The sequence below is a fragment of the Pavona decussata genome, unplaced genomic scaffold (genome assembly GCF_977016875.1).
Source record: "Pavona decussata unplaced genomic scaffold, jaPavDecu1.1 SCAFFOLD_12, whole genome shotgun sequence".
Lineage (NCBI taxonomy): Eukaryota > Metazoa > Cnidaria > Anthozoa > Scleractinia > Agariciidae > Pavona > Pavona decussata.
In genome coordinates this window covers 771,507-799,108 of record NW_028145435.1, presented here as the reverse complement: position 1 = coordinate 799,108, position 27,602 = coordinate 771,507, and the positions used below count along the sequence as shown (strand labels likewise).

The 27,602-nt window shown below is 38.1% G+C and overlaps 1 protein-coding gene and 1 pseudogene across 2 annotated transcripts; both read right to left on the bottom strand.

The window, feature by feature from the left end:
• Positions 1 to 4,393: 4,393 nt before the first annotated feature.
• On the bottom strand, positions 4,394 to 10,671 carry LOC146487936 (uncharacterized). The gene is made up of 2 exons (XM_085124707.1): positions 10,545 to 10,671; positions 4,394 to 4,719 (listed from the first exon to the last, which is right to left on the bottom strand). Exons 1-2 carry the CDS (start codon positions 10,669 to 10,671, stop codon positions 4,394 to 4,396), a joined length of 453 nt encoding a protein of 150 aa, XP_084980833.1.
• On the bottom strand, positions 10,549 to 18,264 carry LOC146487935 (uncharacterized; annotated as a pseudogene). The gene is made up of 3 exons (XR_014867694.1): positions 17,991 to 18,264; positions 14,125 to 14,765; positions 10,549 to 10,796 (listed from the first exon to the last, which is right to left on the bottom strand). The product of XR_014867694.1 is annotated as an uncharacterized LOC146487935 (transcript).
• Between the last annotated feature and the right edge of the window lie 9,338 nt (positions 18,265 to 27,602).

The following is a 27,602-nucleotide window of genomic DNA, read 5'->3' as shown; positions in this document are numbered from 1 at the left end:
TTTAGGCTTGGCTAAATATATATATTATTGATGAATTTAAGTGCTCGACGGCAGAAATCGCAAGCATTACGACCATGTTTTGGACTTAGTCAACTATTCTTTGTCAAGTGTATGCGGGCTACTTGTATCATCATCCCTGGTCTGAAACACAGCAAACTGGATATTCGATGGGAGTAACTGTTAGTCTGCGCTACATTTAGTCAAAAAGACGGGACGTGCGAAGGAGAGATACTGGAGAGAACCACGCGACGAAAGCATCCTGAAGAAATTCCCAAAACCCTCAAGGTAGGTTTTGTATCAATTTATAATTCATCAAATTTGTTGGCCAAAACCTTATTTACTAAATGTAGGTAGCAGACAAGATGATAAAAGATACTTTTGAAGCTGATTTTCTCTCTCTAAAGCCTGTTTGAGCTAAATACTGGAGCTCTCAAAATTACCAATTTTGCAATTTTTTTGTAATTTGTCCCAGGTGTCTTCAGCACCCATGGCCAGAGTATAGTTTTCCCCAAATTGATTTTATGATATTTAGAAACGTCAATATCTATGTAATCTCTGCTGCTAATTTGGTTTATGTGGAAAGAGTACTTTCGGAGAAATAACGAATATCGTTGTGCTTGTTTTTCCTGCTTGTCTAAATGGCTGACAGGGAACATAGTAGGACGAGCATTTTCTTCTTGTTTATAAAACCCAAATTATTGTAACGGCAAATTTTATAAACTGGGAGAGTGGTTCTACCATCTGTATGAATTTCGTTTGAATTGGTTCACATGCACCCGAGAACCAGACTCGTTTACTTTTACTTTTTGAGAGTGAAACTTTTGCTCAAAACATGGTCCCAAGGCCGACGTCATATAGTGCGGTTACCATGGCAACGATACATCTGCCGATCCAAATATGGTTGAATTTGTCTATCCCCCAAGGTAATTGCTCGTAATCTTTCTGTCCGCAGTTTCCTTTTTTATGCGGAGAAGTTTAGATCGTGTAAGCTGATATTTCAAAGCAACGATCCCTGCTTATTTGTCGGGGGAATTTAAAAGCCATTTCCGCATGACTCGACAAACATGTGAGTTGTTGGCTCAGGAGATCATGAACACCGGACGCATTCCAACTGGGAACACATCCGGGCGGCCTACGATTCTGCCGTAGAAGCAAATACTGCTGTTCCTATGGAGTGTAGCAAATAAAGAGCCCTGACGTACAATTTCAGACAAAAAACCACAAGCAAAACATTGATACACTTCCGTAGCCATTTTGTTTGCGGCTCTTTCGGCTTACGTGACGTTTCGCGCTCGGCCGGGGAGAGTAAATCCGACACTCATCACGAATGGAACACAGAAAATTCGGTAATTCCGGAAATTCCGGAAAGAAGGGTAAGCTCAAAAGGTAGTACTAAATTTTTGGAAGATCTTTCCGGAACTTTTCCCGTTCCATTGGATTTCTGACCCGAAATCTCGGAAATTTTCACTGAATGGAAAGCGCCCCAGGTTGTTGTAAATCAGAATTTCAAACATGAACATGCAGTCATGCTGTTTATGGCAAACACCCTTATTTTCAAATTTTGCTTTACAGCTATGCTTTTATTCCATATGGGATTTAATGTTACCGGCTCTCAGTATCGTTCTCAGTACGATCAATTTTTTGCCACTGTTTGAAAGACCACTTTAGAGACGGTGAATACTAATACCGAAGTATTTTGTGCGGTTTATGACTATGCGGGAAAAGCAGATCTTAGAAAGGGCTATGGGAATGCAAATAGAGAATTGGGAGTAACCGCGCATTTTTCAGAGATAATTAAGCAACAATATTCGTAAAAAGCACCAAAATATAAAGCAATGTGTGTCAGTTTTTCCTAAATTGAAGCTTAATTATCTCTGAAAATTCATGGTTACCTCCCAGTTTTCTTATGGGATACCAAGAGCACTTGCTAAGTTCTGCTTTCTCCGCATAGTTTTAAACCATGCAAAAATATTCCTGTCTTAGTGAGCACTACCCATAGGAAACCCGAGTATCTCGAGAAATAAGATGCGCAGAACGTATGCGCAGTAAGAATAGTAGGCACCGTCCTTACATCGGAAAGGATGATAGATGGCCCATATAACATGTAATGCAACATAAAATTAAAATGCAGCAACATTTGATTCAGTGTAGAAATGTTTTTATGAGAGATTATCGTTTCAATAGTTTGATTCGTTTTTCAAATTCAGTCCAGTCCTCTAAATACAGTATTCCATTTATTTTGCTGTCAAGCGATTCTTACGTATTGAGTCTGTAGATGAAATCCACTTTCCTGTGGTGCTATTTATTATGCTGTACAAGGTGATTTTATACCTCTTGAGTCTGTGGATGAAATCCTAAAGTGTGACCATTCAAATAAAATCTACATGTACTTAGCAGTACTTTCCACTGGTGCTGTTTATAATCATGGGTTGTACCAGGTGGTCTTACTTTAGAGTCAGATGAAAAATAGAAAGATTGTAAGAATTATATTTTTCAGTTTCTGGCCACATAAATTTCAGAATTTTCAGTTTCGATTCAACAAAATTAATTTTTATTGATTCTAAATTCAGCTACACTTGTTTGCAGTAACCTTTTTTATGGGACAAGATGAATGTACATGTTTCTTGAAGAATTATGATACATTTTACAAGTCCGCATTTTAGAAATCCTCGCTTTACAAATCCTCCTTTTACAAGTCCGAGTTTTACAACATTACAAATCTTCGTTTTACAAGTCCGCGTCTAACAAATTCTCGTTTTACAAGCCCTTGTTTTACAAATCCACCTTTTACAAGTCCGAGTTTTACAACATTACAAATCTGCGTTTTACGAGTCCGCGTTTTACAAATCCAGTCCACTCCAGTCTAGTCCACGAAATACATTATCCCTATCCACAGTGGTATGGCTTAGGAGCGTTCTGGTCTGAAAATTGGAGAGACGTTGATAATTTTTACCAAATAAGGTCAACGTTTGGAGATTCGGTCAGCAAAACTCCATCAAAACTTCATAGGAGTAATCACCCTCCTCCCGAAAGGGCTAAGAAAAAAAGGCAGTCTGGTTTTTATAGGATTTCAATATGTTATTTCTAGTGAAAGTCTGAGAGGACCGCCGACAGGCCAGGAGTCTAGGTATATTGCTGTTAGTTTAGGCAGCAAAATTATTGGTAACGCCAAGTCCGACATGACCATGTTGACGATGAAATAATTGATTAGTTTTCTTAATGTTCAGTTGCCACTATTGCCTGCAAACGGAACATCAAAACACAAGCCCTTTTATTAAAGATAAGGTAATCAAATTAAAGTACATTGTCAATAACAATATTAATTATTCTTCATTACGAACCGACAAAGCAGGTAAATAGTCTTCTTACATAATAGAATTTTCTAATGCATAATTAAGGAATATCTTCAACTGACATTCACTCTTTTGTTACCCGGCCTTAAACACGAATCAGTGTCAATAGAATAACATTTTCAAGGCTACAAAGGACACGTAAATTAAGATGTTCGACTACATATACCCTATTCTTGAATTTTTAGATAAAATACAAGCCGATTTTTACTTGTTGCCTTAAGTGCAAGCAATGAGTAAAATTTCCGCGACTATGATTTGTTAAAACATCGGTTAAGTTATTCATTATTCTACATCATGTAGCTTTTTCTGCTACCCAGCTATACCCTAATGAAACCAGGGATACGAGATCTTCTTCGGTGACATCATCAAAATAATGTAGTAGAGGAATTATAATTGTAATTAATCTGTACAAAGTAAGGTTCTGCTTTTTGTATTTGTGGACTTATGCGAGGATGGCTCCAAAAAACTTGACAGCTATCAACCCAGAATGCTCTGGAGTGGAGAGCGGTTTAACTCAGTGTGTATGCCTTGTTCGCTCTATTAGTTATCTCTTACGTCACCACCGTTTTTTTTACCATTTAGTGTGCAGAACAGGTGTCATTTATTTATTTATTTTTTATTGCATTTTTTTTAATTAGCGGAGGCAAACGCTAACCAAGCGCTGACCGCATCTCACGTGCGACAGGAAGGGTGTGACTCGCGCTCCTCGCTTTCCTGTGCTCGCCTGAAATAAAGCATACAAATAACGCTTGTTCTGTTTCTAAGAAGGGATATGAAAAAAAAAAAAACTAAGAAAAAGAAACTCTCATCTGCGAAAAAATAAAAAAAAAAAAAAAAAACAACAAACAAAAAAATCCTGATGTGGAAAGAAAACAGCCCCTCCGAGTCACTGCTGTAGTCTTTGTGGAAATGAAAAAGCGGAAATACTAACGCGAGATCGTGAGAACTGAGTATTAAAAATATTGTCATCACCATTTTAAACATTAAATATTTCACAAGTCGGTCGGTTAACGGGAAGCACAGTATATTGTTCGTTTGTCTTAAGTGGTTGTTTCGTAGAATACTTCAACATCGGTGGGAGTGAACTTGTAGCTTCCTGCATAAAATGTACAGGAAAAACCAGATGAAGAATAACCTGGGGGAAGGGAGTAAGTGGAGCCACAATGGGTGTAAGAATCTCGGTTGCTCCCTGCGTTGTTTGATATGTAGATGTCGAATGAGCCAAACGTTGGTCCGTAACCATAGCAGCTGTATACAGCGGGTCCAATTGGTGGCCCGTTCACCAGTAGCTTAACAGGAGCGTAGCCATTGACATTATACAGTGAGAAGATAAATGGTTTAGTAGAATAAACCGCACTACAAGAACCTTGGAAAGGAAAACAAACACAGTTGGCTTACCATTATTGTGGAAAGATATTTTTATATATAGATAAGGGTTAGTTTCTAAAGAAACTGTAGTGTTGGGTCGGTGGGGGAGTGGAAACGAGTATTTGGTTTTATCATCTAAGGTAATTCTGCCACCGTAGAGAGATTCTAGAGCATTGGTTTCTTTTTACAGAGAATAAATCACCTTATCAACTTAGTCATTAATAAAAACAAATTTATATTTTGTATATCATTCATAATTACATATTGACATGATTTCATTTTATATTAGCATAATTACATAATGTCATCCTCTAACACAAAATAAATTCATAATTACTTAATTGCATAATACTTAACTGCTGCTTTATCTAAACGAGAATTAACCACGAAAAAAAAAAAAGAAAAATTTAGTTGAGAGATTGCGAATTACGAATACGACTCCAGGTGATAGTCAAATAAAGCAAAAACAAGACAACAAGACAAGGAAAACAGCAACAATATAAATCACTCTTTTCTTAATGTATTGTTGTTGTTTCACTCGGTCTGCGATCCTTAAAACGTTTCTGGAAGACTTAGGAAACAAATATTGTACCGTCAAGTGGTCACGGCTGAAATGTTGATTGAAGATGTTATCCAGATGAAGAAAACAAAATCACCCCTTGCTTTGATCTTTGTATTTCTCGTCCATTTATCTTTTTTTACTTTCATGCCACTGGATAAAAAATATAAAATTGCACTACGAGGCTAAGTGGTCCACACTGCTGGGGATTAACCCGGTTTCTGTTGCAGAAACAACTGGGTGTATTGCTACTCCCCTCTGGATGGGGTGTTAGTCCATCGTACAGTTATCCCCAGCAGAATGTCGAAATCGCCCATTTATAGACCTGAGTGAACAGAGATAATTCGGGGAAAAGTTTCTTTTTCTAACGGAAAATGACCCAGCAGTGAAGAGACCAACTCAACTTCGAACCACCGACCGTCCGATCCGTGCGACCTGGTAACTACTACACCATCGCGCCTCAACAGATTTCTCTGGATGACCTTTTTCGTGTCCATGATCGCGTCACACTTTTAGTTGATGAAGCGTTCCCCTTTGTTTAATTTTTTTTTAGAACTTTACTTTGTGAAGTCCATTTTGCACTCCTTTCTGTCGTCAAATGTGGTTATTTGCTTCATTCTTAACACATGTTCAGCTTAAGTACAAACTTAATAGTTGCCATTTTTCCCGAATTAAGCGCCAACGGTACAAGACATCTAACTCTCAAGCGCCGTCGTGGATTAAGCGCCCCTTTCATTTAAGTACTCCCCCCCAGCACATCCCCCTCACAGCCAAAATTTTATTATATACGCGAAGTGTGCTTATTCCGGGAAATACTACAGATATGACATTTAGGAGAGCAAAATAGAGAATTTTTTAATTACTATATGTTTCTAGTATCTTTGAGCGCTTATCAATGAAAATGAACGTGATGCCACCCACCTACAGCATTACAGAAATAAAGGAACACAGATCCAATTGGGGACGTACACTGCAGCTAACTCCCAAGCCCGCATATTAATTTCAATATTGACCGCTGTAGCTCACGATAACAAGCCGTCATTTATGATTCTGCACTGAGGCCTATGCAGAAAGGGCATTTGTTCCTTTTAATTTCACTCTAGTGAACGCGTATTTCACCTTCTTGCTCCAGTTGCTCAAAGAGGGATAACTTTATCCAGCAGAAAAAATGAATTAGTCGTAGTACAATTTATTTTCTGGAATGTAATTATTGAATAATTTTGATAAGAGTGTTAAAATAGTCTCTTCCGTTGTAGAAGAAAGCAAGCGACTCTGAGTAATTCTGAGTATATTATGATTTCACCGCTCGCATGTATCGTAAACACGTGCTTGAATCACGGCTTACAGACCAGTCCCGCTTTATTTTCAGATTGCGCATGCGCTCCACAGCAAAAACCGGTGTGTGAAGAATGTAAGTTGTGGAGCTGCGAGTTGCGAGTTGAAGTTACGAGATCGCAGCAAACCTAGAAAATAAAAATATTTCTAATTCTAGTGAAGACAACATTCAAACGTTAGGGATTGCAAAGACGTGAAACGAACATTTCAGAAAAAAAGAAGCAATAACTCCTTAGTGGGTACTTTGATTTTTTTTATGGTGTTTAATCCGCTAGGTTGCACCCAGAGTGTTTTATTCTTTGGTACAAGAATTGTTAGGGATCTGTGTCATTATTTTATAAATTTCAGACTAGTTAAAACATTGGACAAATCCGATAAGTTCTTTTATTTAGTTCAAAACTTCAGGTTAGCATTCCCGTCACTTTTATAATATTAAGAATCCAGCATAAAACATTATACCCGCTATAAATAAAAGAAGCGTCTTTGATCGATAGACCAAAAAAAGGATTACAAATAATTTGAGAAGTTAAGGAGCCGATTGCGATTAAAAAGCCTGAATGTAACGCAAGTGCTATCCACAAATGATACAAGCGAAACAATTTCAAGGACTTTGCAAACATGAGAGTAAAGTGTTGTTTCCATTTGATGGCTAACGGTAGTAGCGATCGTATGGAAACCTGGTCTGTAATTCTTTCCATCGCTGACGATCGCTATCGATCGCAAAAAAACTGTTATCAGCAATCGAGCGATCGTTAGCGATTCACTATATATTAATATAGAATTAGTAATTTTTATTGATTGCCTACGCCGGCATAAGCTTCCAGGAGAAGAAAAGTTAATTAATCATGAAAAAAGGTTGTGTCAGAAACGTGCGAGGAAAGTAATGAAGTTGGTGGAATTTCGATACGTTTTAGTTTTTTTTACTGGCAATCACGATATACATTTAATTTCCATAATTGGCAGGACAATTACCCCTCATTTTCTTGTCCTATTTTGTTTGGATTCCATTGTCTACCAGTTCAATTGTTGTGTTTTAGGTATTATAAAAGTTCACTATTACATACTTGAACAAAGGCAGTGTTGGTTGGTCTGAATGGGTATTTGTGTATTAATACGGAAGAAGGAAGACACACAGTTGATCAGAGCAACTCTAACTGTCCTTTCTGTAATTTACTGTGATGTTACTTATACATTGTACATGATCGGGTTACATATCAGATGATTACGTGAAGATAATCGATGAAATAATCACTGCAATTTTTTTTCTTAGAAATCCCTGGTGAATCGCCTTTCAATTCAAATCGGGATGTGTTGGTGATCCTGAGAACAAGAGGCATGCAATCAGTTTCCATAGTCGAAGAAAAAGAGCCTAGTAACTGTTTCACTGAGCATTCTTAAGATTTCACGATGGAACTGCAAAGCTCACCACTTGATTTTGCTGAATTAAGTTCTCAGAACAAAACGAAAGCTGTATTTATGTAAAGTAGTCACTTGGTGGCTGGAGCAAAAGTTCTACCAAAGTGGTTGCGTTGTGAGAATGTTTTTAAAAATGGCATGATGAGAAAACATTAATTGAACTACCAGTTTTTATTCGCAAAAAATTAAAGAGGCCCCATAAGAGGTTATAGGGATAAGTGATTTTCATGCACTTAAAGATACTGGGTATTGGGCGGGAGGGATGATGAGATACAGGATATTAACGAGATCCTGGGATGACGAGCCGTCAAAGTAGTTATTTTTGTTAAAAAAAAAAAAAAATGACTCTATGATCAATGTTAAAGATACAGAACGTCAGGTAAACTGTTGTATGTTCCTGTGAAATCTTGGCCATTCCTTCCTCTTCCTCAGGGATACTTCGATTGTGCGCTGGTGTCCTCGGGCAACATTTGTAAGGATTTAGTTTCGCTAGGCGCGAGTTCCACTCCTGTCCAACATAGCACAAAACGGGTTGGTAGGCGGGCTGGTAGGCTTAGCGAACTCAACTTGTTTGCCATCTTGTGTTTTTTGGAGGATTCCTTTAATGCATAAATTTAGAGCCTTCATCAAAATCAAAAAAAAAAAAATGTACAGATGTTTGGGGTACTCTTATGTATAAAAATGACGGGAATGCTTGTGAAAAGAACCATAAAAGTAAAAGGGGCTTACTTTGCGGCCGCTGATTTTTCTTAATTGTACCGTAAAGGTATTAAAAGAAAATTAGTCGGATTAATCTATGGTTTTGCCTCTAGATTTATAAAGCAATTATATAGATCTCTTACATGTTGTTTTACTCAGGAAGGTAAACGTCTCGGTATTTAACTCAATAAAAGAAAAAAAGTTCCCCCCCTAGGGGTTATTACGCTTTTTTTTTTCTAAATTGTTCGTTTTCTCGTTTTTGCTATCCCTAACTTAAGAACGAAAAACTGGAACAGCTTTTTCCCTCCCCTCTCCCCATTTTTTTCCCCTTGCACCAGGCCTTTACGAGTCTCACAGCTCCCGCGCTCTCGAATAATAAAAAAAAAACAACAACAACAACAACAACAACCACTTAACTACGCATGACAATTTATGTACTAGATAAAATATGAGCGGGAAGAGATCTGTATGGCCGTTTACAATTGTGAGCCGAAGGCAAATTGAATGCAAAGTATTTTTATGCGATTCGGTCATTGAATATTCATGTCAAAATATCATAGTTCCCACAGGAGAGAGAGCACGGCACAATAGGAGGTAAAACGACATTTATAGAAGTAATATATTTTTTTGATTTTGCATTTTAATCAATAGAAATTAGATGGGCAGCAGTTTGTGTCAAAAGTTAATTCTACTGTTTAATAATCCATCAACCCCAGCCTCTCCCTGCTATCTATTCAATTCCTCTCCAATTGTATGACAAGATCTCAAATGCTCTTGATAATAAGAAGGTAACTTTGGCCTTTTCATTGACTTATCTAAGGCCTTTGATACAGTAAATCATGAAATTTTGCTCGATAAACTAGAACATTATGTGGTACGTGGTATTGCTTTACAATGGTTCAAAAGTTATCTTTCTTATCGAAAACAATTTGTGCAATATAATGGTTATAACTCTTCATCATTAGATATTACCTGCGGAGTCCCTCAGGGATCTATCCTAGGTCCCCTATTGTTCTTAGCATATATAAATGATCTATGTAATGTGTCCAAGGTCTTAGAGCTGATCTTATTTGCCGATGACTCTTATATCTTCTATTCACATTCTGATGCTTCCTATCTTAGTTGTAAATTTAGAATTGAAAAAGATAACATGTTGGCTTTATACAAATAAGCTATCTATTAATGTTAAGAAATCTAATTTTATATCGTATTCAGACCCAGACAAAATAGGCAAAGACTTGATTTAGCTTTTAATATTAGTAATTATTTGATTGATCGTGCTAAGGAAGCTACTTTTCTTGGTGTAACTTTGGATGAACAATTAACATGGAAATCACATATACATAATGTTGCAAGGAAAGTGTCTAAAGCCATAGGTATAATTTATAAATCAAGTTTTTGCCTTAATAATGCCGCCTTACGGACACTTTATTATAGCCTTATCTATCCGTATTTATCTTACTGTGTGAGCGTCTGGAAAGATAAAAGTACCCACCCAAGGGTTATTGCATTTCTCGATTTCTTCTTCTTTTTTTTTTTTTTCTTGAAATGTTCATTTTCACGTTTTTGCTATCTCTAACTTAAAAACAAAAAACTGGAACATTTTTCCCCTCCCCTCTCCCCTTTTTCTTTTCTTTTCTTGCCTCAGGCCTTTAAGCTCCTGCGCTCTCGGAAAAGAAATAAACGCATGCTAATTTTTGATAAAAAGAGTCGCGGACTACGGCGAATCCATAAATCTTATCGTTGAATATTTAATCCAAAATAATAAAAAAAAAAAATTAGTGAAAATGGCGATACCATAAAATGATACTTACTTGGATTAGACCAAGACACTTCAGTGTATCCACCAAATATGTAGGTGCCGACTTTTATTATAGTAACAGTGGGACCCTTTCCATCACAGTTGCTGTGAAATGTAGATGCTGCCCAACCATCTGTCATAGCACGTCAACACCTCACGAACTTACTGCGGAATGAACTCTGGAGGACTGGATTTAAATAAGATGTCAACTTGTAAAGGTACTTGCTGTTGAGGCCACTAAGAATATGCGATGCAGCGAGTCCATCTAACAAGGGTAAAGATAAGGAAAAAAATCAGATTACCAAGTTTATTGGTTCATGATTTCTATTTGTAGAAGCAAAGTATATGAAATTCGTATATAAGACATGCGGACGAAAGATTAATAAATGAGAGATCATTGCAGTTATGTACGTAGCTCAAGGAGCCAAGAAAAGAAATCTTGGAGCAAATTCAGCCTTAAGCGTGGTTTGAGCCTATGAAAGCGATACCGGTGCAGTGCTGTACCAACTAGGAGCTGGTCAATATGTGAATCCGTGGTATAACCATAGAGGTTAAAAGACGGAGGTGGACTATACGAAATTCATATGTTTAAAGTAACACGTCAAAAACCAGTGCGAGTGGTTCAGTCTGGGGCTCAAAACACCCATAAACACATTAAACAAGAAGTTCGGGAGTAAGGAATCATCGAGTTTGGATCTGAGTTCGAGTTCGAGTTGAAATTTCGAGTTGGATTTCCGGACCAACTTGTTAAAAGTATTTTTGCTAAATCAATCTCTGATAACGTAATTCTTGCTTTTGCAGTTGGGTACACGATCAACGCTTGCAAACATACTTTTCGTCGTTGTTGCTGCTCTGGTACGTTGGCGTTCGTTTTCTCTCAAGTGGCAATCTTTCATGGCAAGACAAAGCTACGCATGCGCTTGCCTGGCTACTATGCAAAAATTAAATTCAAATCTCTGTTGGCGGGGGGGGGGGGGGGTGCACTGATATCACCCCCGCGGTAAGCACCTAATTTAGGATAGGATAGGATAGGATAGGATATGATAACTTTATTTATTCACGGTTTTTCCATCAGCTACTTAGATTATCATTATTAACTACCTATCCATCTACGTAACTAGGATTATAAAAAGTTAAAAATATAAAAAAAAACAAAGCTAAACAATACGTCCTGCTTTTCTTGGAGGCCGTGTTTAAAACATCTACTTATAACTGTGGCGACCAATTTAGTCTTAAAATCATTTAAGGAAGTTGCTTACCGTAATTCTATTGGCAAACTGTTCCACAACTGAGCTCCACTGTATGAGAAACTGTTCTTTATATAATCAGTGCACGGTTGTGGAAGAGTAAGCGTGTTTTGAGTATTCCTTAAATGATAAAAATTCAAATTATCGCGAAAAACAAAGCTTGATCTTAAATATTCTGGTTTCATCCCATTCAAAGTTTTACACATCAAAATTGATTTTTTATCCAATCTTTCATGACATTGTTTTCGCACCTTAGTGCCCGGAACAAATCAATCCAAGTTACTATCATATCTAGCGGACTTCAAAATGCGGGCTGCGCCATTTTGAAGCTTTTGAAGCTTATCAGGAAGGCCTTTGTTACAATTTAAGGCCAAGACAATGTTAAAAGTGATTAAATGTAACCTTTTCTAATGCAACCTCTAAAGGACATACAGGGGGCTATAACGTCCTCCTTTGCAGCATGTTAAGGTAACATTTCAAAGAACGAGATAAAGTTTGCAAATTCTAATTTTATTGGAAAATCTGACTGACCCTCAAGCAGTTGCGTATAAAGGAAGGCGACAGAAAATAGTTACTTGCCTCTTACTTTTACTATTTTAGTCAAAATTATTCTATCTTTTCCAGCTGATGACTGGTTGTGGATCACCAGAAGCGCGGCACTTTAAGGTGAAAGTGTCTTCCACTGCTACATGTAACTTTGACGGTGGCTTAGTTGTGAATCGAGGAAGAGAGACAACGACTAATAATGTTTTCTTTTCAGCGATTCCTAAAAGGTTTGCTGTTGAACAAAAATATCCATCCGAATCACTTTTACGAACATGCAAAAGTTGCAATCCACCGTTGTTGTACCTCACCCTCCCCTGAGGTAACTGACCAGATGACTTTCTCCAGTTAACCACTGGTGCCGGATGTCCAGTCACATGGCAGGTCGGAAAGGTAAACGTGCTGCCTTCAATGGCGTAAAGAGGTCCCTGATGTAGGGAGAACAACAACAAACAACATTTAGATTAGATAAACTACATAATAATAGCCTGAATTGTAATAATGATAAGCAGAAGAAGAGGAAGAAGAAGAAGAAGAAAAGAAGAAGAAGAAGAAGAAGAAGAAGAAGAAGAAGAAGAAGAAGAAGAAGAAGAAGAAGAAGAAGAAGAAGGAACGAAAACTAACCTAAGATGCATCCCAGTTTGACTGCTTCTTAACAATAGGCAACGACCTTGGGGGGGGGGGGGGGGGGGGAAAGGCCTCCGTTCAAGATAATATTTATCAGGCTTTTTTTACGTAACTTCTCATCCGCATTTTGCAACATTTCTTTTGTTTCGTATGCATTTTTTCATTCTCCACGGGTATATTACAGACTCACAAAATGACCAGAGGTCATGGTACCGTTTCTAATTCAGTTAAAGCGTAACTTCTTGTTTCAAGTTTTCTTTTGAAAGCGGCTAGATTTGCTCATATAGCTGTGATTGTCTTTCTCCTCATAAATCCTGACGCTAAACTACAATCCTGGCCAATTGAAAAAAATATATATTTCCTTACTTTTGCATCAGCAGCACCGACATCGTAGCAAAACGCCGCTTATTAACGTATCCTCCATGCTTCCTGTTCAGTATTGGTCATCAGCACTTAGAGATGTTGAACGCATTGATTCGTTTTTAATCACCAACATTTTAAGACTGAGCAGGCAGGGGAAGGGGGTCACCGAGGCCTGTGTTCAGCAGAGCTGGCCAGAACTGACTTTTATGCTTCGTTTTTACCTTTGCTTTTTTTAACCAGTTCATCGGAATTTGTGTGGCAAACTAAACGTTTAATGGGGCAATGGTTAAGGATATTACATGGAACTGAGGGAAGCTAAGGAAGTGAATAAGTAAACATTACGGACATTTGTGCATATTTTTTTTACGCAAACAAAAAAATATTCTAGGTTGTCGAGTGCATTCCATCATAAATTAAAGAAACATTTTAACTACAGCAACAGTCACATGTTCCTTAATTAGTCCCAGCTGTATTTGGGATTCTTTTCTTGTTTCGTAACATGGAGCATTAGAGCATGCATTAGAGCATTAGAGTAAGTGGAACTGTTTTGTCTTAAGAGTTTTCTTCATTTTTTTGCATAAAATTACGACTTTTAAATTTCATATCAGTAACAGCCCTAGAACTCTTGCTCCTTCCCGTTGTTTACCAGCAGATACGGAGACCCAAGAAACATGATTGGTGTGACAGGCGGTTATCCAAGTGACGCAAACTAGATTTAAAAAGTCGTACTCGTACTCAATCTCGTAGTCGTAGTCAGATCTGTAGGTCCATAATTAAACGGCACAAGAAAAACTGCTACGTGAATGAACTTACCATTTACTACAAGCTGCACCAATGCCTCTGACTGTCCTAGGATATTTGATGCCAAACACTTGTAATCTCCCGAGGTACTTCCTGTCACGCTTTGTAAGATTAACTTTCCTCCTGAATCCGCTGACTGCTTCAGATCTGACTTACTCCATACAACTGTAGGCTCGGAATTACCAGTGACTGAACACTGAAACGAGGCTGTTCCACCTTCGTTTACTGTCAGTTTCGTAGGAGAAACAGCAACAATGGGAGCTGAAATCGATTAACCAGGCTCTCCTTTAGCTCCAGGTATTCCCGTAGTTCCTGTGTCTCCTTTTTAGCCCTTAGGCCCAGGAAGACCTCGAAGCCCGATAGTTCCCATGGCGCCTTGTTTTCCGCTCTTTCCCGGTGGTCCCATAATACCTTGGTCTCCTTTGTTCCCAGTTCTTCCCTTCTGTCCCCTTCGGCCTCGGGCTTCTTTTGTCCCCTTGGTCCAGGTGGGCCGGGAGGGCCTGGGGGACCTGAAGAACACGCCCCACCTATTGATTGGCAGAGTTGTAAAAGTTTGATTGTCAGCGTCGTATCCACTGTGCTTTTAACTTCCGTCGTGATCCTGGCTGCATCAGCTTGGCGTCTGTTTCTTCGAAGTTTATTGAACTGCGATTCTTGAAAGAGAAAGGAAAAGGATTAAACACATTGTTCTCAGGCAGTAGAATGTCAATGTCTCGTTGAACGAAGATGCTTTGAAGAATGCTCGAAAAGTTTTTTTTTTTTTTTAATGAAAAGAGTGCGGTTATTTCTTCCAAGGTCTGCAAATTATCGTAATAATTTTGAAAAATATAAATGCGCCCTAACCGTGTCGCACCTAATGAAAACGTTTTCTCCACTGTAATATTTCTGTGTAAAATAAAATAAGTTTACTACTCAAACTCATGCATTGACGAAGTCTTTAATTATCAGACGAAACAAGTAGGAAAATAGCACTTGAGCCAACAAGATTTCGCTGTTTTCAGTGCTGCTCACTAGTTATTTGTCAACAATTATCTTATTTTACTTAATTTAGCACAGGATTTGTATCGCTGAAATGGAGCAAGCTGTTTTGATCTTTACCGTGTAAATTTGTCAATTGTTTTTTTTGTTGTTAATGTCGTGTTGTACCGGGTGCTGAGCAAACCATTCGACGTCTCAACTCTCAAAAGTATTGTTAAAGTGCGTTCAAGTTAGGTCACAACTCTTGAAAGGATTGTAACGTTAGTGGAAATATTTGTTTGATTATAACAATATTGCAAAGTACCCAGAATTCCTAAAAAGTTATCAACAAGGTATTTTTTTTATTTCAAATAGATCTTTACTGAAATAATGAACAAAAAAGTTCTATAATTTTTTAAGAGAATTTATATGATATTTGGTGGACACCCTGTTGTCGGAGTGTCAAAGTGCTGAATGAGAAGGAGTTAAGCACTGGTGGACAGATTGTTGTATGTCAATTAATGCGAAGAGGATAGGTTTTGTTGATGAAACGAGGACACTTCGTAATATTACACTTAATGACATTACGTTACCAGAATTTTGTATTTACATTTACTTGTAGTTAAGGGGGGACTTAGCCTAAATTTGAATGAAATTTGAAGAAAGAAAATGATCTTTGGAACACTAACAAACAGTCGATACCCACGCAAGAGCACCCCAGGTTGCTAGTGGACTAACTTGGTATCCGTCTATTAATTATTAACCACAAATTCTTATTTTAAAACGTCACTAATTCTTCAATATTTCTTATTTCTCTTAATTTAACCAATCCTTCTAGAAAAGCTATATACCCAAAAATCACCCCAAAATTCAAAAAACACCCCACAACATAGATTTACGGGATGAACATAGAATTTTTGGATCGCTTGAAACGTGAACGAGATATTTCCATTAAAGCCATGTAAAGTGCGGTAAAATGGCGTTTACGTTAAGTACCCCCTTAAAGGACTGTGGGTTCGTATCGCCTCGTGCGTTCACGCCTATGTGCGTCTTCTATTGAAATGATGAACAGAGGTATATTTTTAAATAATTATACATAATATTGTGAACACGTAATCATCGAACCTGCAAAAGACCCGTAAGTTCATAGTGACAGGGTAAATAAGCAGAATTGAAATCTCAAATATTGTCTCCATTGCTTGTTCCGAATCTCTTTTCATTAGAAGTTACATGACGCTGGCACAAAGGCAGAGTCTCAGAATTTTTTTAAAGCGACATCTATCGATCTTTTAGTCAACGAGGGGGTCCCAAGAGCACCAGAACTTGCTAATTTGTTTTTCGCTCGGGCACTTGAAACGATTTTATTTACTCTTTTCATTACCCTCACCGCACCCCTCCCCCCAGAAGAGGAAATGGTCCATCCCTAATACCACGAGAGTAAACTTAACAATCGTTCGATGTGTCGCAAGTTCGTGTGCGTGAATATTTCTTATTTTCTCTTGGCGTAAACATAACCAGAAGGATAAAAAATGTTCTCTTTCTTCTTCTTCCGCGTGCGCTTCTGCAATAATCACGTGACTAAATCAAGCAAAACCGCCGCTTCAAAAGAAAAAGGGGTTAGTTTCTAAAGAAACTGTGCTGAGAGACTTATATTTGATTTGGGTACAAAACACCAAATTTTCAATGGTTTTCAATAATGGTTTTCAATAATGATATAGACATAGACATTATGACACGAGGAAGCACAAGATCTTACGTCAAGTTAAAAACAGCGAACCGTGATGGCTTAAGCGAATATCCATGGGGTACTCTCACGGCTCACTTCAAGTTTCTCTCCCTCTCCAAATAAAATACACGTTTTTTAGAGTTAAAAAATAGCCTAAATAACACTTAAACAGCTCGAAAGAGGATATTGGGGGTTTTGAGAATATCAATTTGGCGAACTACACGAGCCCTCCAACGGTTAAACCGAAGTGCAGACATTACAGTTAATGTTGTTTTTACAGTACGGAAGATACGGTAAAAGAAAAAACAGAAAAGAACGAAATGAAAACAGAATATCCCAAGGACTTGCTGCGACACGAACCCAGCAACACTGTACAAAGAGGTTGAAAAAAAAATAAACAAATAACAAAAAGGTAAAACTGATCATGACGATGCGGATCTATTGAGCCACTGATTAGGACGTCCACAGAGTTTTTTGTTACATTTGCGAACAACTACCACTTATACCCTAGGTATGAAAATCAATGAAGCAGATCACTTCAGACGTAATCCGAAATATCATTACATTAACCTGTTCAATTCACGAGTTCGCTCACAGAGTGCTTTAAATTATCCTTGTGTTTCCGCTTATGCTTATGTCGGACCATTTTTCACGTGGAAATAAACAGTCATCACTCCACTCTACTTTGTTTTCGCCTAGGCTTTGCAGTCCTTACTTAACAAAATTTCACGACAATTTGGTTGTCTTTCGGAACCAGGATGTCTATGCTTATCTTTTTGAAATGCATTTTAAAGATGGAAAAAACAAATAAACAGTACCAGGAATTGAATTCTCAAAGAACTTTCGTTTGTAAAAATATCACGATGACCGATGTCCTCCATCGACCAACTGAGTACAGTAACATAAAATTAGTTCTAACCAAGATTTATGCCCTTCGAAATTGAAACGATTTTTGTACATATTATTTAGCACACAGCAAAAACATGTCTTGCTCATTGTTTCTTTTGTTTTTTATCGTATAGGACAGCACGCAATGGCTTCTTGTAGATTTTTTACATTACGTCGGTCGTAAGTTATTATGTACACTGTTTTACAATGTATTTACCTTTGCGGCTAAATTACGTAGCCTATGCTTTGAAAAACAAGCGGCACATTTTCTGAAATCGTTCTTACACGAACATTACCACTAACCTACCTTGAGCATTCTCGATGATCTTAATGACGTCTGGATCGCTAGACGATGCTTTAGGGTCCGCGACGTTTTCAAGAGCGTTTATTCTCTTCTTCTGGTCTTTCAATTCCAATTGCACCTTTAAAAACCCGCCACAGTACAACAGAATGAATAAAACTGAAATAATCGAAGCAAAGGATGGCGAACTCTGCTTCTGAGCCGTCATGTTTGTGATTTCAACAATCCGCACCTCTATACAATGCAATGTTTGTCGAATACTGTTTCAGCCCGATATGCGATACTCGCATCACGAGCGTGGATGCTGGGCAAAGTTTTTATCCTATTTATCATCTGGCTTCTCATGTTATGCGACACAAAGTTCCAATCCGTTTAGGCAAGCCAGTCTCTTAATTGATATCAAAACAAATGAGAAGGTTCCAGAGTTCATGGAGGACGTGCTTACTCGCCAACTCTCTTTTCGCACCCGCGAGATACGTTCTTTATGTGGTCCCTCGTGCACGTTGCTGTAACGGTTCAGCGGCCCTTTCCTGACCTACCTGTAGTCCTGAAGCTGTCCTTAAAAGAAAAGGAAAAAAACTTCAAACTATAAACCACAATTTTCTCATACCACAAGAAACTCCATCCAGAGCGTTTTATCAAGTCAAGATTATCGTTATTGGGGGGTGATTGTCTTGAGCATGACACGCCGTTTGTTTCAAAACTGGTTGGTATTTTTATAGTCACTGTTTATCATTTCGAAGTATCTCCTCTGTCGTCCAAATATAAATATTACTAATCCTTCAAATGCTTGCTTCCTTGAGTTGTTTTCAATTGCAATGAGTAGATCTGTTGCATTAATAATTAGTAATCATTAGTTGTTTGACATTGTGTTCATTGTACATAATCGTCCACTTAAATATCTTTCAATCAACTATTATCTATCACTGATTGATCAGTCGTGTTTCACTTTTGTTATCATTTGATTATTTCAATGGATAAGAAGTGTTTCCCTCGATAAGCTGTGATGCACTTGATCAGTCAGTTTAACTGAATTAGCTTTGTCTTAATCGGTTAATAGTTGGGTAAATCGATTAGTTGCGTTTCACCCGATCAATTTAGTTTTTATAAGCGGCAAGTTGTGTTTTTATTTATCAGTTGTCTTTCAATCGATCAGTTGTATTTTTATCGATCAGTTCTGTTTAATCGATCTGACCGGTGTTTCAATAAATCCGTTGATTTTTTTATCGATCATTTGTGTGCCAATCGATCAGTTTGTTTCAATCAATTGGTTGGGTCTTTCATATCGATCAGTTGACCAGTTTCTTGTGCTCTTTTAAGTACAACTTCAGTTTCACGTATAATTTCATATATTCTGCAGGCATTTACCATTATTAACCATTATTTAATGTTTCCAGCATTGTACAGTGCCCTTTTTTTCTATTAATATTTCTTACTCTGATTAAAACACACTGAGCTGATCAATGAAATCATACCACGACTGAACAATTACCTTGTGAAATGGATCCCAAGATTTCTGGAAACTAAACCTTGGTTCACACTTGTGACATAAGCATAAGCATAAGCATAAGCATGATAAGCATAAGCATAAGAATGTGTAGTGTGAACCAGTGCGACATAAGCATAAGCATAAGCATAACGAAGCAGCAGTGTTTGATATCAGCGGAAATATAATTGAAAATAGTGCCCAATCTCTGCCGGCTGATCTGCAGTTCTAAGATGGCGTCTTCTACAGATTTTTCGGAAAAATTAGCCGAAGCTGTTCGCATTTATCCTTGTTTATACGACAAGGCATCACCTGATTTTAAGGACAACAAGAAAAAAAACCTAGCCTGGCAAGATGTCGCCAAAGCCGTCGGCATAGAGAATGGTAAGTTGACATGATTTGTCTGAGTACTCAGCCTGTATGAAGAGTTTTTCGAATTTCCCGCTTGTCCAGGATCAAAGTGTCGATCAAAGTCTGAAGCCCAATGCGCCTGCGTATGTCGCCTTTCTTATGCTTATGTCACAAGTGTGAACATTCTTATGCTTATGCTTATGCTTATATCACAAGTGTGAACCAAGCTTAAACAAGTGATATGCCATGAGGTAACTTGGAATTTTTTGGACATTTTTAAGAACTGGTGTGTCATAGATCTCTTAAACCTTTGTATTTTTAGGAATTTGAAGTTATTCTTGAATTGCTGTCCATTTTAGGACTAGGAATTTGTGGGAAGTTCTTGAATAACCTGAATTGCAGTTCATTGATTTTTTTTCTCTTGGTTGCTATAATGACTAATAGTATTTCTGGGAATTCCTGGGGGTAACAAGACTGTTGTAATAATTTTCAAACACTCAGTTCTGACATTAATCGTAAAAGAGGGCTTTAATTTTGACTTTCTTATGCTTGAGATTCCTGTACTTAAGTGCTAGTTAAGACAATGTACTATCAAGTGAAAACTACTGACGCATTTAAATTGAAAACAAAACTCACACCAACCATAGTTTGCTTTACACGCAGTTTACCTACGGTGTTTTCGCGCGCTTGGAACCGGAGACATTTTATTTTTATGCGATTGCAAATTCTGGTAAAGTAATGTTGATTTTCATAACCTGCATGCGTTTCCCGCGCTTGCCGTCTCGAAGACGCAAAAAAAAACAAACAAACAAAAAAAATGGCGCGTTGTCAAAGGCGAACTCATAGTATTGCGAGTAAAAGCGAGAGTGATTTCTTATAGATTTCTCATTTCAAATTTCTTGGCAGCAAAGCGAAAGTCGACGGCAGATCGTAAAAGTTGCGAAGTGAGAAACCACGACAACTCTCGTAGTGACTATCGCGCGACTTTCAGCGACTCCTGTGCTTTTTTATTCTAGCATTTGGAGACATTGTTGGCACGGACACAATTTAATGAAACACATGTCTCCTGACTGTTCTTTCAGGGGAATTCGTAGTCTGCGGAATCTACAGTGCAATAATGCTTTCTTTGAACGTTTTTTTTTTTTAACTACTGGAGTGTAAAGTGTGCAAACAGGTTTTGCCTTCACAAACGGAAATACGGACGGACGGGCAAACTCTTCAAAATCACTTAGGTAAAGGCCTTTTTCCTGGGGAAAACTCGCAGGCTGAGGGAAGGACCGATATCTCTTATCGCAAGCGAATATCTCTGAGACAGTAAAACCACACAGGACTTGGCTCCAACGTAGGGTTTAATACCAAGACTATAACCTCGCGTACAGTCAAAACATAACTGAGGATGTAACCAAGCAAAATCTTAGCACTCGTATTTAAGCCAAGGCTAGTGAAGCGATTCGAATTACATCATTACTAACGAGTTAGATTACAGAATACAACAATCATTTCTGAAAGTCTATTGGACGAAACCTAAACTTATTCTGAAACATTAATTACTTTCAAAAGTTACACAGGTAGACAACAGTTTAACAAAAGGCTAGCCCAGATTACAACAACACTTCAACGCTCCATTACAGTTTAATTATCTTGTGGAAACACTTTACGCCTAAATAAATACAACAGGTTATGTTTACGGTTTATTGTACTTGAAGCTAAGGAACTTAATATTTTCTACGTCAGTTTTTATATTTTTATCAGCGAAAGAGAAATAAACTAGTAAATATCTATAAATTACCAAAAGTATTGTTCTCTTCATTAAGATATCTATAAATCCTCTCATCACAAAAGGGACAAACTAAGTCAACCTCGGGACAGCGAGTTAGTGTCCTTAATAGCGAGAGTCCGTAAGCGGGAATTTATTTCAGTCAAACGTCTGTAATATATTTAAGCCAGGGACTTATATTAGCAGCTGTCTGTATTATTGCCGGGGGTTTCCGTAATGGCGTCAGTGGTGTCCGCAAGGCTAGCGTTGACTGTATAAGGTTATTGGACACAAGCCTTAATTTTTTCTCTCAAGGTAAGTGCCGAGGTTTAAACAAGAGTTCAACCTTATGACCCTAAACTATTGAAAACCCTGAATAAGGTGCACAAAACAGATCTCAGTTCAAATTCAGTTGTCACTATTACCTGCAACGGTGGAACATTAAACCACGAGCTCTTTTATTAAAATTAAGGTAATCAAAGTACATTGACAATAGCAATTTAACTATTCTTAATTACGAGCCGACAAAGCAGGTAAATAGTTTGCTTACACAATAGAATTTTCTAACGCATAATTAAGGAATATCTTTAACTGACATTCATGCACACAAATCAATGGCAATAGAATAACATTTTCAAGGCTACACAGGACACGTAAATTTAGATGTTCGAGTACATGTACCCTATTCTTGAATTTTTAGGTATAATACAGGCCTATATTTCACTTGAAGTGCAAGCAATGAGTAAAATTTCTGGGGCTATGATTTGTTAAAACATCGATTAAGTTATTCATTATTCCACATCATTTTATTCCACCCGAGGGAGAGCCAAGATGGACGGCAGCGTTTTTGAGTAGTCCGTCCTGTGTAGCTCTCCGCTTTGTAATAAATGGCTGAAAAGGTAAGCGAACGCGACGAAAGTCCGCCCATCACTGGAGGGAAGAGAGTTGAAAGGCCTAGTAGCAGCAGCTCGCCCGAAATTCCTCCAAATAAGACTGCAAAGACTACAGAACACATGGTCGAGCATGCCGATCTGTCGAGTATCTGGATCGCACTGAACAAGATACAACGGAACACTGACGAGCTTCTTAAAGAGAACAGAGCTTTGCGCAAGCAACACGAAGAACTGCAGAAGTCGCTAGAGTTCCACATCGACAAACTGGAAAAATTAGAGGCGGAGAATAACAAGCTGAAACAAGATGTGAGCTCGCTTAAGAAAGAAGTTCGCAAAGCAGAAGATGAAGTTGCCGACTTAAACGACGATCTAGATGGTCTTAAAAGCGATCTGGACACCGCTATATGCCAAATAGACGATTTAGAACAATACACTAGAAAACATAATCTCGAAATTCACGGCATTCCTGAGTCTTCAGAAGAAAATCTGTCTGACAAGATCATCAAGCTTGGAAAGGTTCTCAATGTACATATTGTCAACAATGACATCGACATCTGTCATAGAATGGCCACGAGAAGATCTAACGGCGGTCCAAGACCAATCATTGTACGATTCAGATCATACAGAGCCAAAAATGAACTCTATAAATCCAAGAAGTACCTGAAGTCAGTAAGTTTAAACAACTATTTTCATAATGCAGGAGCTGTTTATATTAATGAGAACTTAACTAACTATAGGCGTGAACTGTTCGCTAAAGTAAGAAAAGTTAAAAAGATCAACAACTGGCATAGCGCCTGGACCTGGACCATTGACGGCAAAATTTTCGTCAGGAAGTCCCAAAGCGATCAAGTACATAGAGTACATGAAGTTGAAGATTTGGACAATATTCGTTAGGTTATAATCAAATATTTTTCTTTCCCACCCTCTCCCACATGTAACATAACATTATTCAAACGTTCCCTTTCAAAACCCTCGCTTCCCTTTCGCTTCATCAATTAATTATTTAAATTTTGGCGGAGAGTTTTGTAGGAGGGTTTTGTCTCTTTTCAACATGCCTTTAAAAAATGGCACTTATTCCCTTCTATACATTAAGCTGCTTCGCAGTTTAATTAGTGTTTCTATTATGTTAAGTGTTAGTTGCCATAGTACACTTGTTGTACTCATCGCGATTTGTACCCGCCTTACTCAACGTATTGTAAATTGTTGTCAGGGCACCATCTGCACAAAACATTTACATCGCAAGGCTAAACGCTATCGAACGTTGCAAGCTGTGGTTCATGAATTGCGTTAGAAAGAAATTCATAAATCTAGTGTGTATATGACCTTAAATGCTGTTTCTCTTAATGCAAGAGGCCTCAACAAATCTATCAAAAGAAGAAAACTTTTCCGGTGGCTTCATATTAGAAAATTTGATGTAATTTTTCTGCAAGAGACGTACAGCGACGCTAGCTTGGAAAATTTTTGGCGAGCAGAATGGGGAGGCGACATTTTCTTTGCGCACGGCTCAAAACACAGTAGAGGTGTTATGATTCTTTTCAGTCCCTCACTCAGTAAAGAGGTGACGAATGTTACTGCGGATAAAAACGGCAGATTTATTATTGTAAACACCACCGTCAACGAAGACGAATTGTGCCTCGTTAATATTTATGCCCCAAACGACCAAAACCAGCAAATTTCTTTTTTTCAGAAGATAACCGATTCTATTCGTGGCCAGCAAACTGACAAAATTCTTATTGGTGGAGATTTTAACTGCCCACTGTCCGCTTCCGATAAATTTGGAGGTAAAGACATTCAATTCAAAAAAAGTGTAATACATTCGATCGACGAACTCCGTTGCAACTATGACCTAGTCGATCCCTGGCGAGAACAACATCCACATGATACACAGTTTACGTGGAGAAATAGCTCCGGGAAAATCAAATGTAGACTGGATTTCTGGCTCATCTCGAAGCATTTATTATGCCGCGTTTCGAAAACCGACATTTCCGCCTATCATGATTCAGATCACTCCCCTGTCACCATCTCGATCAAGCCTGAAGACAAACAAGAAGAAAGAGGCCCAGGCTACTGGAAATTTAATAATTCACTCTTAGAAACTGAAGATTTCGTCACAAAAATGAGCTTCATCATCAAACACGCCACCCAAAAACACAAGGATGTTGCTGATAAAAGGTTATTTTGGGAAATGTTGAAAATGGAGATCCGGATATTTGCAATTCGTTTTGCGAAAAAGAAAGCCAACGCTGAAAGAAGTACGGAATTGAACCTCCTCCAAAAGCTAGAGAAAATCAACTCACGTATCGACGAAACCCCAGAAAATAGCTCCCTTGTAAACAAGGCTAGAAAACTCAAGATCGAATTAGATGAAATTGCGGTGCAAAAAACTAAAGGGTCTATTATCCGGAGTAGGGCTAGATGGTATGAATTAGGAGAAAAATGCAACAAATACTTTTTTAACTTAGAAAAAAGAAGTTATGTAAAGAAACATATAACAAAGCTGAAGACACCTGACGGTAGTACTGTAGAGGATCCAAAAACTATATTAACCGCCATGAAAAATTTTTACAATCAGCTTTACACCTCTCAAAACCAGCTTTCAGCTGAACGCTTTTCTACCTTTTTCGATTGTGAATCCTTACCAAAACTCGACAGCACAAAGCAAGACCTTTGCGAAGGTCTGATAACCGCAGAGGAATGCCTTGCCGCGTTGAAAACGTTTCAACCTAACAAGACTCCTGGCACAGATGGGTTAACAGCAGAATTTTACCTTCGTTTCTGGCCCGATGTTTCTGGTCCTTTGATAGACTGCTTCAATCACAGTGCCTCACTAGGAGAACTTTCTATCTCTCAGAGTCAAGGAATCATCTCCCTGATCCCAAAAAAGAATAAAGATCCTCTTCTGTTAAAAAATTGGCGCCCTATTTCTCTTCTAAACACAGACTACAAATTAGCAACCAAATGTATTGCGAAACGTTTAGAGAAAGTACTTCCGTACTTGATAAACGGTGATCAAACTGGGTACATCAAAGGTAGATTTATTGGTGAAAATATTCGCTTAATTTCGGATATAATTGAACAATATGAAAACAAGGACGGAATGATACTTTTCCTTGACTTTGAAAAGGCCTTTGATTCTTTAGAATGGGACTTTCTCTTTAAAGTGCTTAACACTATGAATTTCGGTCCAAGTTTCCTCAACTGGATCAAAACGTTTTACACCAACATTTCTAGCTGTGTTGTAAATAATGGCTACTCGTCGGAATTTTTTTCTCTCCAAAGGGGTGTTAGACAGGGTTGTCCTCTTTCAGGTTTACTCTTTGTTCTAGCTGTGGAGCCACTCGCCCACCAAATAAGAATCGATGAATCAATCAAAGGACTTGAAAACGGAAATAAGATCACTAAACTCAGTATGTACGCTGACGACACCACCGCTTTCATTCGCAACGATTCATCCGCGGTGTCCCTACTAACTCTTCTCGATCAGTTCGGTGACCTTTCCGGCTTGAAAATCAATAAGTCTAAAACCGAGGGTCTTTGGCTTGGTCCTTTGAAAAGCCGATTAGGCAAAGAAGAACCTTTTGGCATTTCATGGCCGAAGCAATACGTCATTGCGCTTGGAATCGCTTTTCCTTATCATGTTCAGGTTAGGAATAAAATCAATTTCGACGAGAGGCTTGCCAAACTCAAAAAAGTTCTAAATACTTGGTCAAGTAGACATTTAACGATCTTAGGCAGAATTGCCATCGTCAAAAACTTAGCTCTCGCCAAACTTGTTTATAGTTGTTCCGTATTAAATGTTCCCAAAGAATTTGTAAAAGAAGTCAACAGCAATATCTTCTCTTTTATTTGGAAATTTAAGCCAGATAAAGTCAAAAAAAAAACTCTGACCGGCCCAATAAGCCACGGCGGTCTTAATATGCTCAATTTTGCTGACGTTGTTAAATCGCTCAAGACTTCGTGGGTTAATCGTTACTGTCTAGCAAATGACCGCCATTGGTGTGCCCTCCTTGATTCGCTTTTAGGTAAGGTCGGTGGAACTCTCTTATTTCAATGTAACTACGATCTTAAATTACTCGACCTCAAAAATCTCTCTGTTTTTTATAAAGACGTTATAGCTGTATGGCAAGAGCTCAATTCCAAAGATCCACGTAACGCAAATGAATACAAACAAGAAATCATTTGGAACAATCGGTTTATAAAGATAAACGGAAAATCGTTTTATTATAGATCATGGGCTAATGAAGGCATTTTGAAAATAAGCGACCTCCTAAACATCCATGGCCAGTTCCTTTCGTTCGAAAACTTCAAATGCAAATATAGCGTTCGCTCTACTTTTCTCGATTATGCTGGTGTTCTTGCGGCAATCCCTAAAATTTGGAAAAGCGAAATCGTAGGTAATCTCACTAACGGCGATAACGAACCAGTTCCATCCCTTGACATCTCCTCTACAAAAAAAGCCCGTGCGATGCTTGCAGAAAGATCCTTTTCTCCCCCCATCGTTGAAATCAATCTTAGAAAACAAGGGTTGAATGTAAAGGCAGTATACGAGCTTCCTTTTAAAGTCACAGTCGAAAACAAACTGAGAAGCTTCCAATTCAAACTAATTCATAACATCATACCCACTAATCACTCTCTTTACAAAATGAATATAAAGGCTTCTCCAGAATGTGAACGCTGCCTCTTTCCGAACGAAACGCTTATTCACATGCTTTGCGAATGCCCCGACGTTAAAATCTTTTGGAAAGACATAATGATGTGGTGGAATGCTAAGCGCTCTGACAACATTAGTCCTAGGAATACTGAAATCCTGTACGGTTACAAACCTGAAACGACCACCTTCTACGCGTTAAACCATTATCTTCTTATTGCTAAATATCATGTTTTTCTTGCAAGAAACCAGTCTGAGACTCCAAATTTAAAGGTCTTTCTTGCCTTACTAGACAGCAAGATCAAATGTGAAAGACAAATAGCCATTAGAAATTCCAATTACGAAAAATATAGAGCTAAGTGGACCACTCTCAGCAACTACGATGCGTGAAGCACTTTAAGTATGAAAGTTGAGTAAGGGGAATCTTTTATTATCTCTTGTATGTGTGGGTGGGGTGCGTGTGTGTGTATGTGTGTGTGTGTTG